Below are 15862 nucleotides of genomic sequence, written 5' to 3' on the forward strand. Positions count from 1 at the left end.
CCCATAGTAAAAGTGGCTCAATATGACCTATATATTAACCACGTAAATTATTGCAAGTGACTGTATATTTGACTTTATATGATGATTTTGGATGATAAATATTTAATTACGTTCATTTGGATTTGATTTAGTTTGTTATGTTTGGTATTTCATAGATATTATTTTCCTCGTGTTGGTGCGGTGAAAAATGTTGTGTTTCACTCGGAGGCAAAGTTTGTTTAACCCTCGTTCCTTGAAACCCTCGCAACGCTCAATATTCCACTACTCGAACCACTCGCTACGCTCATGGTTCAATTTCGTGGTGGAATCTTTCGCTTGCTCGGGTATCAATATTAGCACGAGCGGTTAAACAACAACTTTTCCCTCTTGTAAAACAAATAACTATTGTGCCTTTTCTTACACATCATAACACTTCTATTTCAGGACTGCGAAGCGGCTAAAGTAGTAGGCATCAAATACGCCATCAAGCCGCCGCGTGTGGCGTGCGTGCGGCTGGCCTGCTGCCTGCCGCGGCCGGCCGGCAGCTCCAGCGCGACCGGCGGCGGGAGCTTTGTGGTCGTGTACCATGATATGCCCGATGTTATCGACTTCCTCGTGCTACGCCAGCAGTATAGCGCGGGCTGCGCGCGCGGCTGGACGCAGGGCGATCGGTGCGTAGCACATTTGTTCTTTGGCGTAGCACTTATTAACCTTACAGCGGAGGACTCGTAGCACATCGACCGGCGCGGCGTCCTCGACGAGGTCAACGACCTTCAAGCTGTGCGTAGCACTCGTAACACATCGGCCGTCCCATGAATGGTTTCTACCTTTGTGCGGCGCTAGCAGTACGACCCAGCTACGTAGTACACTAATGTATGCTCCAAGCTCGTAGCACTCGTAGCACATTAACTTCCTCGCATTACTCCGGCTTTTTGCCACGGCTCATATCCGGCTAGGCAATAAATCCGAAGAATTTTAGACACTAGTTTTTTCGCAAGCGACTACCGTCTGACCTTCCAGCCCTAAAACTAGGCTTTATACCTATATTTTCTTGTCCCCAGCTTCCGCTGCATGATCGACGACTCCTGGTGGACGGGCGTGGTCCTCGAGAACACGTCCGGCTCGTCCGGCGACGGCGGTCCGGTGCCGGACGAGCCGGACGCGGCGGCGCGCTGGGCGCGGACTGCCGCCGCTAATTTTCTGTCGCTCAAAGTGCGCTGGGACAACGGCGAGGTGGAGAGGTTGTCGCCGTGGGACCTCGAGCCTATGGACCCTGAGAGGTGTGTTGCGAATGCGAAATCTACAGACAGTACAGTACTTTTCGAATAGTGTGGTATCAGAATTTCCTTCCTGAACATTCTGAGAGCCACATTTCTATGACTAACAGAATGAGGTTCTTTAAGGGGCTACCAGGCCAAAGTAGGTGTTTTTACGTCGCTATAACATGTTATGTAAACAATAAAGTATGTACACAATATTTTAGCTTGGTAAAGTCGCCGCGTGGCCGTCGGACGGGGAACCTGCGTCACTCGTCGCGACGCGCGGGCAATTATCTGTGAATTGATCGTATGATTTTGAGTTTTGAATGATAGGACACTGTTTATTTAAGTTTAAAGTGAGTGAGAGAGCGCACTGACGCAATAATTTGCTCACTTGTGCAAATTCAAATTGTAAAGGTGAAGAACGAGGAAGGGGGTTCGAGGGACTTGGAACGCACGAAGTCATTCAGATAGGGGACGGCCTTAAGGGGATGATTTGTTAAAGGCCAGTACTTGATAAACAAAATATGCAATCCCAAAGTGCATCCGAAACCTCAATTTAAAATAAATAACCGATTATATACCCTTGCAGATTACCATCAGCTCCCGGCGGTGCCGTGCCAGTATTACCTCACGAGCTAGAAGCAGTCTTATATAAAGCTGAAGCGAGCGAGTGGCCCCCGCGAGGCGACCGAGCAGCCGCGTGCCGCGCTATAGCTCATCATCTCAACCTGGTAACTTATTTTTGTACTTGTCTTTAACGAAAGAGAAAACGATGGGAGCAGCATGGGTGCGAGCAAGAAAACCAACGAAAACACTACAACTTCCAAGGAAAGATGACTTTGGCGCAGGTGTAGACTGATCGGGTTCGAGTGCTACGACGTAGCGCTATCATGTACGCTACGGCGTAGCGCTCGTAGCACATCGGCCGGCTCAGCTTTGTCTACGTGGCATGCTGACGTCATCGATACATCGTATTACCCATAGATGGTAGCGTGCGCCCGCAATGCGACAAAATTAAAAACACGTTTTGACATTCCTGACAATATACCAAAAACAACCTACGGAATTTGGTCGGGTTATTTGTGGCCCAACATAAACGGTGGGCAACAAGAAACGTCTACGTCACTTAGAAGTTTTTAGAAGTAAGCAGAAAGGAAAACTGAGACTATGTCAAGGACAAACAATAATAGCGCTCTCTCTCTGCTACTCCTAGTGAAAAATACATAAGACTATCCCGTTCTGTCAGTTCCCCCACCACTCATGCCCAATCCATACCATACTAAATACCAGTTTCATGGTATTACCTCACGAATTAGAAGCAGTCTTATATCGAGTCAGAATAGACAAGTATACACCATTTTTATAAAAAAATTATACCTTTGCCAGCACAGGAAATGGTAATGAAATGTGTCTTTTACAGGTGATGTCCCTATCTGCCGCGGAGCCCTTCGTGGCGCCAGTGGATCTGCAGCTGTACCCCACGTACGCGCTGGTCGTGCCCTACCCCATCGATCTCAGCACCATTCGTTCTAGGTTCGACCACCTGGTGAGTTTCGCTTTGCTGTCTATAGAACTAAGTATACTCGTAATTCCCCATAATTAAAAATTGTATACTTTGATTTTTAAGATTTCTCTCGACGAAAGTGGTAGCTGGGACTTTCTGTACCCATTTGGCACGGAGCGAGACGTTAGCGTAGCGTCCCCCATTGGGGAAAAACTATACAAAGCGCCAAGCGTTTAGAAAAGGCCGCGAGGTGTTTATAATCTAATGCCTGTCTGAATCAATGTAACGAAATATAACACTAGAGCCACGGAGATACTTCGTCTTCTAATGTACTATTGTATTTTTTATACAGGTTGTCTATTTAGTCACCTGCAATAATTTACTGAGCCACTTTTACTATGGGATCAACCTCAAAATGTGCGAAAAAAGCTTACTCTCCCATAGAAAATGTCAAGGTCAGAAACAACAAGGCCAAAATGTATGAAACAACCAGATCTGTTTTACGATTTTGGGGTTGGGCCCATACTAAAATTTGCTCAGTATGACCTATATATTCACCCTGTTAATTAATGCAGGTGACTAACCCCCTTATTCATAAACGTGTACTAAAGTTCCGATGCCGCTGATCATCGTTTGTCCCTTTCCGACGTATTGGTATGATGGAAAGGGACAAACGATGATCAGCGGCGTCGTAACTTTAGTACACCATTATGAATAAGGGGGTAAATAAACAACCTGTATTTATTCATTTACTTACGCAATTTCGTTGGCAGTTCTACCGCCGAGCGGCGGCCGCGCAGTTCGACGTGCGCTACCTCGCCAGCAACGCGGAGCGCTTCAACGAGCCACACTCGCCCATCGTGCGCCAGGCGCGGCTCATCACAGATCTGCTACTGTATATCATCAGGTAAAAATGTCTTCATTTGAACATAAAATGGCCTTTTTCCAATTTAGTTATTACTACATATGACGACCGGTCTGGCCTAGTGAGTAGTGACCCTGCCTATGGAGCCGGTGGCCCCGGTTTCAAAGATCCTGGTATCCGAAGATTGCAGGTTTGTGTCCTGTCACGGTCGCCATGTACGGATGACGTTAAGAAGGATGCAAATCAAACAAAAGTTAGGTTCGAACTGAACTGTATTGGGTACTAAGCACTATTATATAGTGTACATAAAGTTGCATTTATATATTTGTTGTTGATGACTACTTCCTGGTAAGGGCATGTATTTGTGTGATGAGCACGGATATTTGCTCCTGAGTCATGGGTGTTTTCTATGTATTTAAGTATTTATATATTATGTATATATAGGGGTCCAAATACCCACAACACAAGTTGTATATACAGCCCAATATTGAGCTTACTGTGGAACTTAGTCAATTTGTGTAAAAATGTCCTATAATATATATTTATTTATTTACATGCGCTTGCGTGCTGATACATGTATTACGAGTACATCATTGTGTAGGCTTTTGTCGCGAGTGAGACGAATAATGTTGGGAGCGCGACAAATGCAATTTGTATACGACATTATTGTCACGTAAATTAAGCTTGAAATGTTTTAATTTCTTTTTTTACTCACGATAATTCCTCACTTGATGAAATTTATAGTAAGCAAAGTCAACTCTATCAGAGAATTTAGTATAGAGGCGTATTGTCAAAGTAAATTTTGTTGTCAACTACATTGACTGCAGTCTTTCGATACACGATGAACACTTTTAAAACGCCATTTGACTTGGATCCTTATTCTTTCACTTATGTGTTAAATTTTTTAAGTAAAAAAAATGGCGAAATCTACTCGAGCATAGGCCAAAGGTATGGCGCCATTGCTCGAAAAGGTGCCGCCATACTTTAGGCCTATGCTCGAGTAAATGGCGCCACTTTTTGATATTTAACAAATTTAACACATATCGAAAGAATAAGAAAAATAAAATCGGTGAAAGAATAAGGATCAAAGTAAAATGGCGTTCTAAAAGTTTTAATCATGTGTCGAAAGACGGCAGTAAATTTAGTTGACTACTTAATTTACTCTCACAATCCACCTCTATGCAAATTCTCTTTGACTTTATTTATCTTTTACGGAGTTATATATCTTTGCTGACATTCATGAGACAAAAGTAATATGGAGTATTATACATATGAATTGAATGTGAACAGCCATTGGCGCGAAGTAGACGTGGTGGCGAAGTACCACGAGCTGGCCGCCGCCTACCGCTCCGAGGACGACGAGCCCGCGCCCAGCCAGCCCACTAAGGTAAACCCCCCCCCCCCCCATTTGAAATGACGTAATTTACGAATAGCCCCCTAACGGTTTGTTTAATAACTAAAAATGTAAACATATTTGTGTACACGAACAGTCTCGTCGTGCTCGCGGACGCGCCGGCTGCACGTCGTGGCGCGCGGCGTGCGCGCGCGTGCTGACGGAGCTGACCAGCTCCTCCGACGCCGGGCCCTTCCGCCAGCCCGTGTCGCTCGAACAGGTCCCTGGTGAGTCGCACACGAGGCGTTGGCCACACATTAATACTTCATTATTGCAGAGGCCGGAAAAGGATAATTCGTGGATGAGTTTCATGTTTCAATTCAAATCACTCAGCAAATCAAATCGAACCTTCACATCAAAAATGTCAAAAACATTTTCCCTCTTTAATTATTTTTAATATGGAAGGTGGAGGTAAGAATGGAATCTCCATGTACAAAAAAGTGTCATCAAATACTTTAAATAGGTGGCAATACAAAACCTAGAATACTTGAAAAAAAATCAAACCATAGACAGCACACTTCACTCCGTCAATAACGCCTAGGTTCTTAGCTACTCTAGCGCTACTCTGGAGAGATTTGGAACTATCATAGCTGACAGCCGGACACTTTGCAACAGGTCTACCATAAGAGATTTCACTCCTTTTAATTCCACACTCCATACATTTTAAAAAGTCAAAGGCACAACTTATTCAATATAGTCTTTGATTTTATTAAGCAGTATTCGCACGATCATACACAACGGTCTTGCAAGAACGAGACATGCAAGGAAGGATGGGATCTTAATATTTCACTCTATCCTATAGCTTGAAAATGATGCTGACCGGGTCGTGTTGACGCAGCCCGCAGCTATGTTAATTGACTGTTTACGTTTTTCTTAGTTAAAGTTATGTTTAAAAAATTAAAAAAACAATACAGTAATAACTTCCCGTCCGCTAAAACACGACCATTATGGTATGTTTTAGTTTGACCATAAAGAGGAACTTCCCGTACTATTTTTGTTACAATAAGGTGAACATTTCCAAGCATATTGGCGAAAAAATGGTTACCTACTACTTCAATCATACACAACAAGTTATCGGGACACATAACTTCATCTAATATCCTAATATTTTTCCAGATTACCTAACAATAGTGAAGAACCCCATGGACCTGGGCACCATATCACAAAAATTAACTGCCGGCCGCTACTCCCGCCCCGCACAAGTGCACCGCGACCTCGCGCTCGTGTTCCACAACAGCAGACTATACAACACCAACAAGCGGAGTCGGGTTAGTACCTACATATACTATAGTATAGAAATCCTGGCAGGGCCGCCATGTGAGGTGGGACGTTGAATGAAACTACTTCCTCGGAGTATAGATCTATATCATATACTATAGTATAGTATTTAGGGTAGGAATTCTGGCATGTGAGGTGAGACGTCGAATGAAACTACTTGCTCGCAGTATAGATCCATACTGTCTAAAGTAACAGCTTATAAAATAGAGTGTATATGTATACATGTGTGAGGGTAAGGCGTAGTTCACACTACACTGTGAATCTAGCTGAGCTTCTAAAAGCTTCTAATAGAACTCGCGCCAGTAACAAACCAGTACCGTACATTACAGATAGTCCTTATTGTAATATCCACTACAGGATTTGTCCCTAAAACATTAAACAATAGTCTGGAACCAAGCAGGGGGAGCGAAACAGATCCTTTCGAGTATTCTCGGCTTCGTTCGGCTCAGCATTGCTCCGAGCAATTATTAGGGTTGGCACAACTTGACGTCTCTTTGGATGCACAAACACAGATAAGATATTGACTTGTATTTTGACAACCCTAAATAGCCGAATGGGATAGTGCCATGCATTAGAAAGGGACAACACGATTCGTCATGAATCGCTGTCAAACTTCGGTTTTGTTGAAAGTTTATTTTCAGTACCTTAGTACTATTACTACGGCATCAAAAATGCTCAAAATAAGTTTGCATTTAAAAAATCCTTACGGGCTTTCTTTGCTAGCAGAATGAAAAAATAATAATGTATGGGTAAGCTCTATATGTTTTGTCGTTATTTATGTATATATTATAAGAAATATAAGTATGTATATTTATGTATGTATGTATGGTATGTTATTGTATTATATTTGGTTGTTGTTGTTAAAGTAGCACCGCCCACAATCTCTCTGCTTTGCCTAAAGGTTGACTGGTAGAGAATGCCTCATGGCATTAAGTCCGCCTTTTGTACTATAAGGTTTTCTTTTGTGCAATAAAGATTAAATAAATAAATAAATTACTTATTCTATGCCCTCAGTAACGAATCAATGCTGCCTCATACACCGAAACGACGGGCGATTCGAATTAGTATGATAATCGCGGATATATGACTTTTTGAGTAGAATACCTCATTGTTAATTGACGTTATTCGTATTGATTTTGATTATACTTAGGTACTATGTCCGCATGTTTCCATAATATGTCGATATACAAATGTTTATTTAGGCACCTGCTATAATTTACGGGTGAATATACAGGATGATTTCTGGGTCGTGATCCAGAACCACTTTTTCTGAATCTATAAATGATTTACATTATCATAATTAGTTTGATTTTTATTTTTTTTCTAGTAAAATTAATCTTATACGAAGTAATCATGGTCACCCTATGACATTTGACATACGCTGTATGGAAAGCGACGAGACGTCACATTGAGTAGGGTGACCAAACTGTATGCAAACATGTTTTTTTATACTTGTCATCTGAAGAATAATCATAATTATTGGTGATAATAAATAATGAGCAACATCATTAGACTCATCTTTGAATTCTGTATGATGTCTTGTTCTCTTGCTCCACGACCCCGAAATCACCCTGTATAGGTCACACTGAGCAACTTTTACCATAGGACCAACCCAGAAATCACGATAAATGTTAAACAGCAAATTTTATTGCGATTTCGAGGTCGATCCCATAGTAAAAGTTGCTCAGTATGACCTATATATTCAGCCCGTAAATTATTGCAGGTGACTAAATAAACATCCCGTATGTGTAAATATTGCACGTTGATGTGTGTTTGTGTGTTGCACCGCTTGCTCGTCCAGGACACGAGTCAGGTAACGCGAACATTTAAAGCTTTAAGTCATTGACAGTCAGCAGGAAGAAATAGCTATAAGTGGGGGAAGTGTTCAGAATAATCATAGCACGATTTACAGTCCAAATTCGATTACCTGTACCAAAGAGAATTTTAAATAGAGGTGGATAGTTAAAGAAAATTTTTATGCACATACAGAATATTCTCATAAATGTATTGACAGTGCACTGTCATGATGTCAATTTTCTTAAATTTATCTCTCAGTGAGTCTCTATGGTTCATTTTATATATTGCTCGAATAGCCCTCTTCTGCAGAACAAAAATGGTATTTATTTCTGAAGCACCACCCCACAATAAAATACCATATGACATAATGCTATGGAAGTAACTAAAATATACTAATCGAGCTGTTTTGACATCAGTTAACTGACGGATTTTGCTTACTGCACAAGCTGCAGAACTCAGTCTATTCGAAAGAGTAGCAATATGGGGACCCCACTGGAGTAAGAAGATCAAAGGTATAGTTTCGAGCGATGGCGCCATAACCTTTAGGTTGTGCCCGGTAAGATGGCGCCACTTTTTGATATTTAACAAATTGAACAGATATCAGTGAAAGAATAAGGATCAAAGTCAAATGGCGTTCTAAAAGTCTTAATTATGTGTCGAAAGATGGCAGTAAAACGGCACTACAAAGTTTTCTTTGACAATACACCTCTATTTCAAATTCTCTTTGATACTTGCATACTACATATCTATATGTATTTTAATTCCTTTAACACCTTTACTCCGAAATGAACCTAATGAAAACCTTTATTAAATATCTGGGGTGTCGGTTAAGAGAGCGAGGTTTGGGTCCCCGTTCTGGCTCACACCTGGTCTAGCAAATATGACAGGCAGTACAGCGCGGTAACGCCAGTATTTTTGGAACTTTTGCGCCGGGTACGTGTCGTCCCGGGGATTAACGGGGAGGCGTAGGTAGTGTTAGGTTTTTGGACAAAGCTTGTTGCGGATTTTATGTTGCACCTACATTTATGACGAAGCCAGTGGCGGATTATCACTTATGTAGATTGGACGAAGTTTGTTGCGGATTCTGTTTAGTATCTATGGTTTTGACGAAGCGCTGCGCTGTGGATTTAGATGATTAGGGAACTATTACTTTAAATAATGACATGATCAATCTTATTAAGAAAATACGAGTTTGTGCAGATAAATTTGAGTACCTCACCCACTTAGCGACTTTGTAGATATGCACATATCTACATATTCCTAGTAATCGTTAATATAACTTTTTGTACCATCCTGCAATATGCATGATTCATTTATGACGTTTCATTTATGTTTACATCAACCTGGATTTTGATATCTAATCTCCACAGCATAGAGTTCATTTCTACTTGTCCACACGCTGTGTTCATTGCTGTACTGCTTCCTTTTCGAGATTTATGACATACGGCCAGACAGAGCCACAATTTTTAGTGTTCTGGCCTGTATTAATAGGGAGTATTACTGCAATGTTCTACCGCCAGAGTGCAGCAATAGCACCTTTCGTAAACCATAGAGTAACTTATACTGCCTTATACTGGTTTTTTAAAGAAAGAAAGAAAGACAGAAAATACATTTATTTAAAGCCACAACACATTACATTTGTAAAAAGAAGAACATACAGAGAAAAAAAACAACACACAAGTTTTTTGACAAGTTTTCACAGATAATAAAATATGACATTGATGCATCAAGGCGGTTTGTTTACAAAGGGCCTACCGGGAAACGCGAAAATTGAAATTCAGTTATCTATCTCGTCGTCGCTCGAATGGGCAGGAGTGATAGAGAGGTTAGATAACGAAATTCCGATTTTCTTGTTTCGCGGTAGACCCTTAGATTGTGACGGATTGTGGTATTGGCGCCCCCTACGCAGTTTCGCGTAATATTCCCTATTCCCTGCCACATTTTATGAACCTATCGAGACCTGCGTGTTCCCTAGATATTACTTTAATATTATTAAATTATACGATCATTACTTAAATAAAAGTTCTAATTATTTTTATTCCCAAGAAAACGCGTCTCTTTTGTCAACGCTAAAACTATTTCGCCGTGTCAAGTAAAACTCACTAGTTACAATCATAAGTTTACGAGCCATAATTAACCGTACGATTTTCATTTAAAAAAAAAATTCTCAAACATGCAATGTAGTGTTGACATGACTTACTTCAAATTAAGATGATATGTAAAGGAATTTCATACAGCCTTACACAGGGACTCCCTCTGGTCGCATAACAACTTTTGTCATATTTTTAATTGTCATAACACTATGAATAAAATTGTAAGTCAGAAATATTCCTGAGCATCACTGGTATTTTGTCTTAAATGAGTTATGTCATAATTTTTATAGTCATTAATTTTAATCGCATAAAATTTTAGGTTAGGTTCGTTAGGTATGCACAAAAAAAATATGACAACTGCTATGTATGTCATCATTCCTCAAATATTATGGCTAAAAATGTATGACACAATATAATATGACTTATCATTTGTATGCGCAGTGATGATTATGACACAAGTTGTTATGCGTATCAAAGATATGACTTAAACTTGTATGCAACCCAATATACACACCTAGGCCTGTAAAGTAACCTTCTTTTGTTTTTAGACGTCAAATTCTGGCACAGCGTCTTGGCATTCAAGCAAAGTAGATTTGTTTTTAGCTGTGTAACCTACTAATAAAACAAATTGGCTACATTGTTCATTGCAAGTTTGATAAAAGCACTAAACAAACGGCGTTGCCAGCCGTGTATCCCTATCGCGTATCTCTACCTACTAACCCCCTTATTCATAAACGTCTACTAAAGTTGACGAGCCGCTAATAATCGTTTGTCCCTTTCCATCATACCAATACTTCGGAAAGGGAGAAACGATTATTAGCGGCTTGACAATTTTAGCAGACGTTTATGAATAAGGGGGTTAGCCTACAAGCTGCGGGTTAAGCACGGTAAGTGCGAAAGTGACAGGCGATATAAATGCAACCATGTTGCCACCGCTGTTGTTTCCCGGCCTCTATAGTACTGCACTATTTCCATTAGTGAGTTTAGTTTGCCAGCTGGCGATTAATTATGTTTTAATGCATTTTCTGGTGAAGAAGAAAGTTACCAGTATTGATTACACTGCATCTTGTGCAGATCTACTCAATGACAGTCCGCCTGTCGGCGCTGTTCGCGGCGCTCTGGGAAGCGCACGTGCCCGCTGCCGCCTCCGCCTCCGCTTCCGCTCCGCGCGTGACGCGCCGCGCTCGCCGCAAGCGTATCGAGTCACATGCAGGTAACATTAGGGGATTCTATCACGTCTCCAGTTAATTAGACTAATCTTGTTTTCGTTTGAATTTTGTATAGGCAAGGTAGATGCCTTAAGATCTTTAATTCCATTATATTTTGAATATTTTACTTGGATTTAGAGATTATTCAACTAAATATACAACAAATTTAACATGTGTCCAGACCGGCTAGCATGACTGACGTGCTCCATACTTGATGTATGGAGTCGCACACGAGTCGCCCGGTTCACCAGGAACGCACCGCGAATGCATTGTAGATTGCGAAAGGTTCACTGATTTCTCGCGTGTACAGTCACCATCAGATATATCGGAGCGGCCGAGGTGCTCAAAAACATTTCAACAGGCACTCTAGCGCCTGCCGCAGATATTTGTGAGCACCTTGGCCGCTCCGAGCTGCTCCATATTTGATGGGTGCGCTTGCATGTTTCGTTAGCATACTAAAATATAGGTTTTTCGTTATTATTTTGTGTTTGTCGATGTCGTCTCGGCTAGATCCCCAGATTTAGACACGAGTTCCTATAACTGCTACTCCTACTGAAAGTTCCGTAAGAGCATCTCCTTCGGTCATCTCCCCCCTGGCCCCTTTCATCTCTTATATTATTGTGCCTCAATGATATTCACAGAGAGTATGAACGGCGACATCGTCTCCCAACCGCCGTCGCCGGAGCGGCCCGACCTGGAGCCGAACTCGGACAGCTCCTCGTCGGAGCCCCTGGCAGCCTTGGCGCAGGCGCGCCTGCAGGCCCCGGACTCCTCCGACAGCGACGTGCCGCTCCGAGCACACAGGAAAGGTAACACATCCTAAATTATAGGCAGAACACGTCCCACTGCTGGACACATGCCTCCTCTCATGCATGAGGGCTTGGGCTATAGTCCCCACGCTGGCCTGATGTGCGTTGGGAACTTCACACACACTGTTTGAATTTCTACGCAGATATATGCAGGTTTCCTCACGATGTTTTCCTTCATCGAAAAGCTAATGGTAAATTGTCTAATTACGTGCGAATCAAGATTTGAATCTGCGACCTCCGGATTAAAAGAACAACCAATATTTTAAAATCTTATTTATATGAATATGTTAATGTATTTTTTTTTTAGGTAAAGGAGTGGGCAAGAAGACAAAAATAGCCAACGGTCACGTGCCCACCGCATCACCGGAACCCGGGCCCGCGTATGAGAGAGGTACATACTTTATTCATTTTAATATTTTGAAGCTTTATCTGAACATCACATCGAACGTTATCATTAGAATTTACATTTCGCAAAATACACAAAAAAAACCATTATTAAACAACGAAAAAACTGAAGCAGAACATAACCAGATTACTCATAACATTACGTAAATTGAGGTTAAACAATTTCTTAGTGGACGTCATGCAATACTTGAAATGGATATGAAATATTTGCGGTATATAACAAGTACATTTTTTGAGATTGAAATTAGAGTCCTTGAATACTTCGGTCGTATTGCAAGAAAAGACGGTGGCAACCTCGAAAAGTTCGTTGTGACCGGCTAAGTAGATATGAAAGACCTGGACGCGGACGCAGTCCAATTCGTTGGTCTGGCCAGATTCGCACCGCGTTTGCCTCCACAGTACACATGGCTCTCCACACCGCCAGAGACAGAAACAGATGGAGAATGATCATAAGAGAGAAAGTGATACAGAAGGTCACGACGTATATTGAGGTATACGACGCAAGGAGGATTATTATATAATTATGTTATTTTCAGACACTTACATACCATCCCCCAATGGTTTGTCTTCATCGTCCACGGAGCAGATCGAAGTCGAACAGTTGTCGATTCCGGCCGACGACGCGTCTTTAACTTATGACGATGACTCGCCCGCCCATGAACCGAGCCCAGAGGTGAGCTATGATATGATATGATATGATTTATTTATCTCACAATATACAATTTCACTTAAAACTACGCGTGGTAAATTCTTAGGAATTTATATTGTGATTGTCGGTTTGTCTTACTTTATATACATAGGAAAAACATGTGACAATTAATAATTCATTTAAAATTACGAAAGTTTTTAAATGCTTATCAATACTTCCCTGCTTTGAATCTACTACTATGTCAGATTGGCCTCCGATACTGAATCGTATTGTATAGTGATTTGGTATTATTTATTTTAGTATGTGTAATGTTTTTTAATAGCTATTGGTTGGTCCAGTAAAAGTTGCTCAGTGTGACCTATATATTCTCATAGTAAAATATTGCAATTAATAAAAAAAATAACACAGAAGAGAAGATAAGTATCCAACTCATAAGCGAATTTACATTTCTGTTTCGCCCTATAGTTAGATAGATAGACAAAACGTTTTATTTGGATGTTGAAAAAACACAATTTACAAATACATTACAAACAGAACAAAACTAAAATATGTACGTACACAATTTAATTAACAGAAAAATAATATGCTTATACAAGAAAAATGGATTTACTTGCTGTACTGTACGCTGTGTGCATTGCAGTAAAAACAAAAGGGTTCTGATTCCGCTATACGCTTCACTCTATCGAGCAAAGCACTGATATTCTGCCGGAACCTAGATCACGTTACAGTTGGGTAAATTGGAAAAAAGTACGGTAGTGTGTAGGGGTGTTAATATGTTCCGAAATACAATACATAAATAGAATAAAATAAAAAAAGTGGTCATTTAATATAAAAGTTAGTTGAGTAGGGTCGGTTCAAGATCTCCTAGAAATTCTCCGAAATACCGACTAGATCCTGAAATCTGCAACCAAAAAGCCGTATGGTATCCCTGTTTTAAGTTTTAAAAGCAGTATATTTTTAAACTGGTGTTTAAAAGTTTGCTTGTTTTTAAGCCGTCTTACAGGTGGAGGGATATCATTCCAGCATTTGGTCGCGAGATATCGGAAACAGCCGGTAAATTCAATCGTTCTATGAGGGTACATTTTACCGGTACAGAGGGTACAGTTGACTGATATAGAATGCGTAAGGCATTAAGTTCGCCTGTTGTACATTTTTATGTGTATTAATAATAATAATGTCCCCAGTTCCGTCCGCGCGCGCGGCGCAAGCGGCCGCGCGGCTCGGACAGCGCGCCGTCGCCGCCGCGCCGCCGCCGGCACCGCCACCGCCACCGGCACAGGGAGAAGCTGCCCAAGCGGTGCGTATACTGTCTACTGCCGATATTAGGGTTCCGTACCCAAAGCGTCAAACGGGACCCTATTACTGAGACTTCGCTGTCCGTCCTTCCGTCGTCCGTCTGTCACCATGTATCTCATAAATCGTGATAGTTAGCCAGTTGAAATTTCTACAGATTATGTATTTCTGTTGCCGCTATAATAACAAATACTAAAAATAAAATAAAATAAATATTTAAGTGGGGCTCCGATACGAAAAACATATTTTTTTACCGTTTTTTTTATAAATAATGGTACGGAACCCTTCGTGTGCGAGTCCGACTCGCACTTGGCCGGTTTTTTTAGTAAGTTTGTGTAAGAATGTCCCTATAATATTTATAGGAATAAGGGCAATACGCCCACCTTCGTAACTAGGGCTAGACAAGAAGTATTAGATATAACCTTCGCTACTGGAAAGGCGGCAAGCTGCCTAGCCGATTGGCGTGTCAGCAGCGAAAATTCAATGTCGGACCACAGACATATTTTGTTCAGTGTTAAAGGCTCTCTAGACAGGGAACCACTTACGCGCAAAAATCTAAAAGAAACGTCATGGGAAGCCTATAAGGCTGACCTCGAAAACCGTCTAAAGGATGTCCCAAAATATGTCAAAACACCAGACTCTCTCAACATGGCAGTTAACTTAATCTCTGATAGCATGCTTAGGGCCTAGCGAAAGAGTCAACCACTACTAACAAAACGACGTGGTAAAACAAAAGGCTAGAAAACCTCCGTAGGTCTACACGTCGCATATTCAATCACTCGACCACGCCGAATGAGTGGGAAAGGTATAAGGTAGAGCGTTGACTGAATATAATAAAAAAATCAGGAAGGCAAAAAAGAAGTCATGGAGAAGGTTCTGTAAAGACATTGCCCAAACTCATAAAGGAGCGAGAATTCACAAAATACTCTCCAAGACACCTAACAACTACCTCGGTCTTGTTAAAAGACCAGATGGCACATTCACGAACACAAAAGAGGAAGCTCTGGACTAGCGTTGAAAATTTCCGGAAAAAACCCGTTTCTTTCCAAACGGCTCGTTTTTTTCGTGAAGGTTTCAATCGGTTATTTTTCTTAATACTGGTGTGTAGGTAAATGATTATTGACAATATTGACATCTGTGTCAGTTCAGTTCAAGTGTCACAATCGTGTGCTGTGGCTTCATTACGCTTTATGTGGCTTTATTATCTGATGAAGAGTTTCTAAAAATGGTGCAGTATATTACGAAATTAACAGATAATACGCAGTTAAGCACCAGCGATATGATGGGTCAATTTGCGGAGTATCAATCGAAAGGAGGTTTCTGGGGT

General features: G+C 41.3%; 1 protein-coding gene across 1 annotated transcript in view; it reads left to right on the forward strand.

Annotated features, from left to right (window-relative positions):
* The window catches only part of LOC133531684 (bromodomain and WD repeat-containing protein 3), a 57336-nt gene that overhangs the window by 21782 nt on the left and 19692 nt on the right, over positions 1–15862 (forward strand). The window contains 13 exon segments of the mRNA XM_061870047.1: positions 424–650; positions 1041–1259; positions 1831–1972; positions 2662–2787; positions 3519–3652; positions 4901–4997; positions 5101–5230; positions 6120–6271; positions 11246–11384; positions 12021–12188; positions 12496–12579; positions 13130–13266; positions 14427–14539. Coding sequence (XP_061726031.1) covers positions 424–650; positions 1041–1259; positions 1831–1972; positions 2662–2787; positions 3519–3652; positions 4901–4997; positions 5101–5230; positions 6120–6271; positions 11246–11384; positions 12021–12188; positions 12496–12579; positions 13130–13266; positions 14427–14539 — 1868 coding nt within the window.

The sequence above is a fragment of the Cydia pomonella genome, chromosome 25 (genome assembly GCF_033807575.1).
Source record: "Cydia pomonella isolate Wapato2018A chromosome 25, ilCydPomo1, whole genome shotgun sequence".
Lineage (NCBI taxonomy): Eukaryota > Metazoa > Arthropoda > Insecta > Lepidoptera > Tortricidae > Cydia > Cydia pomonella.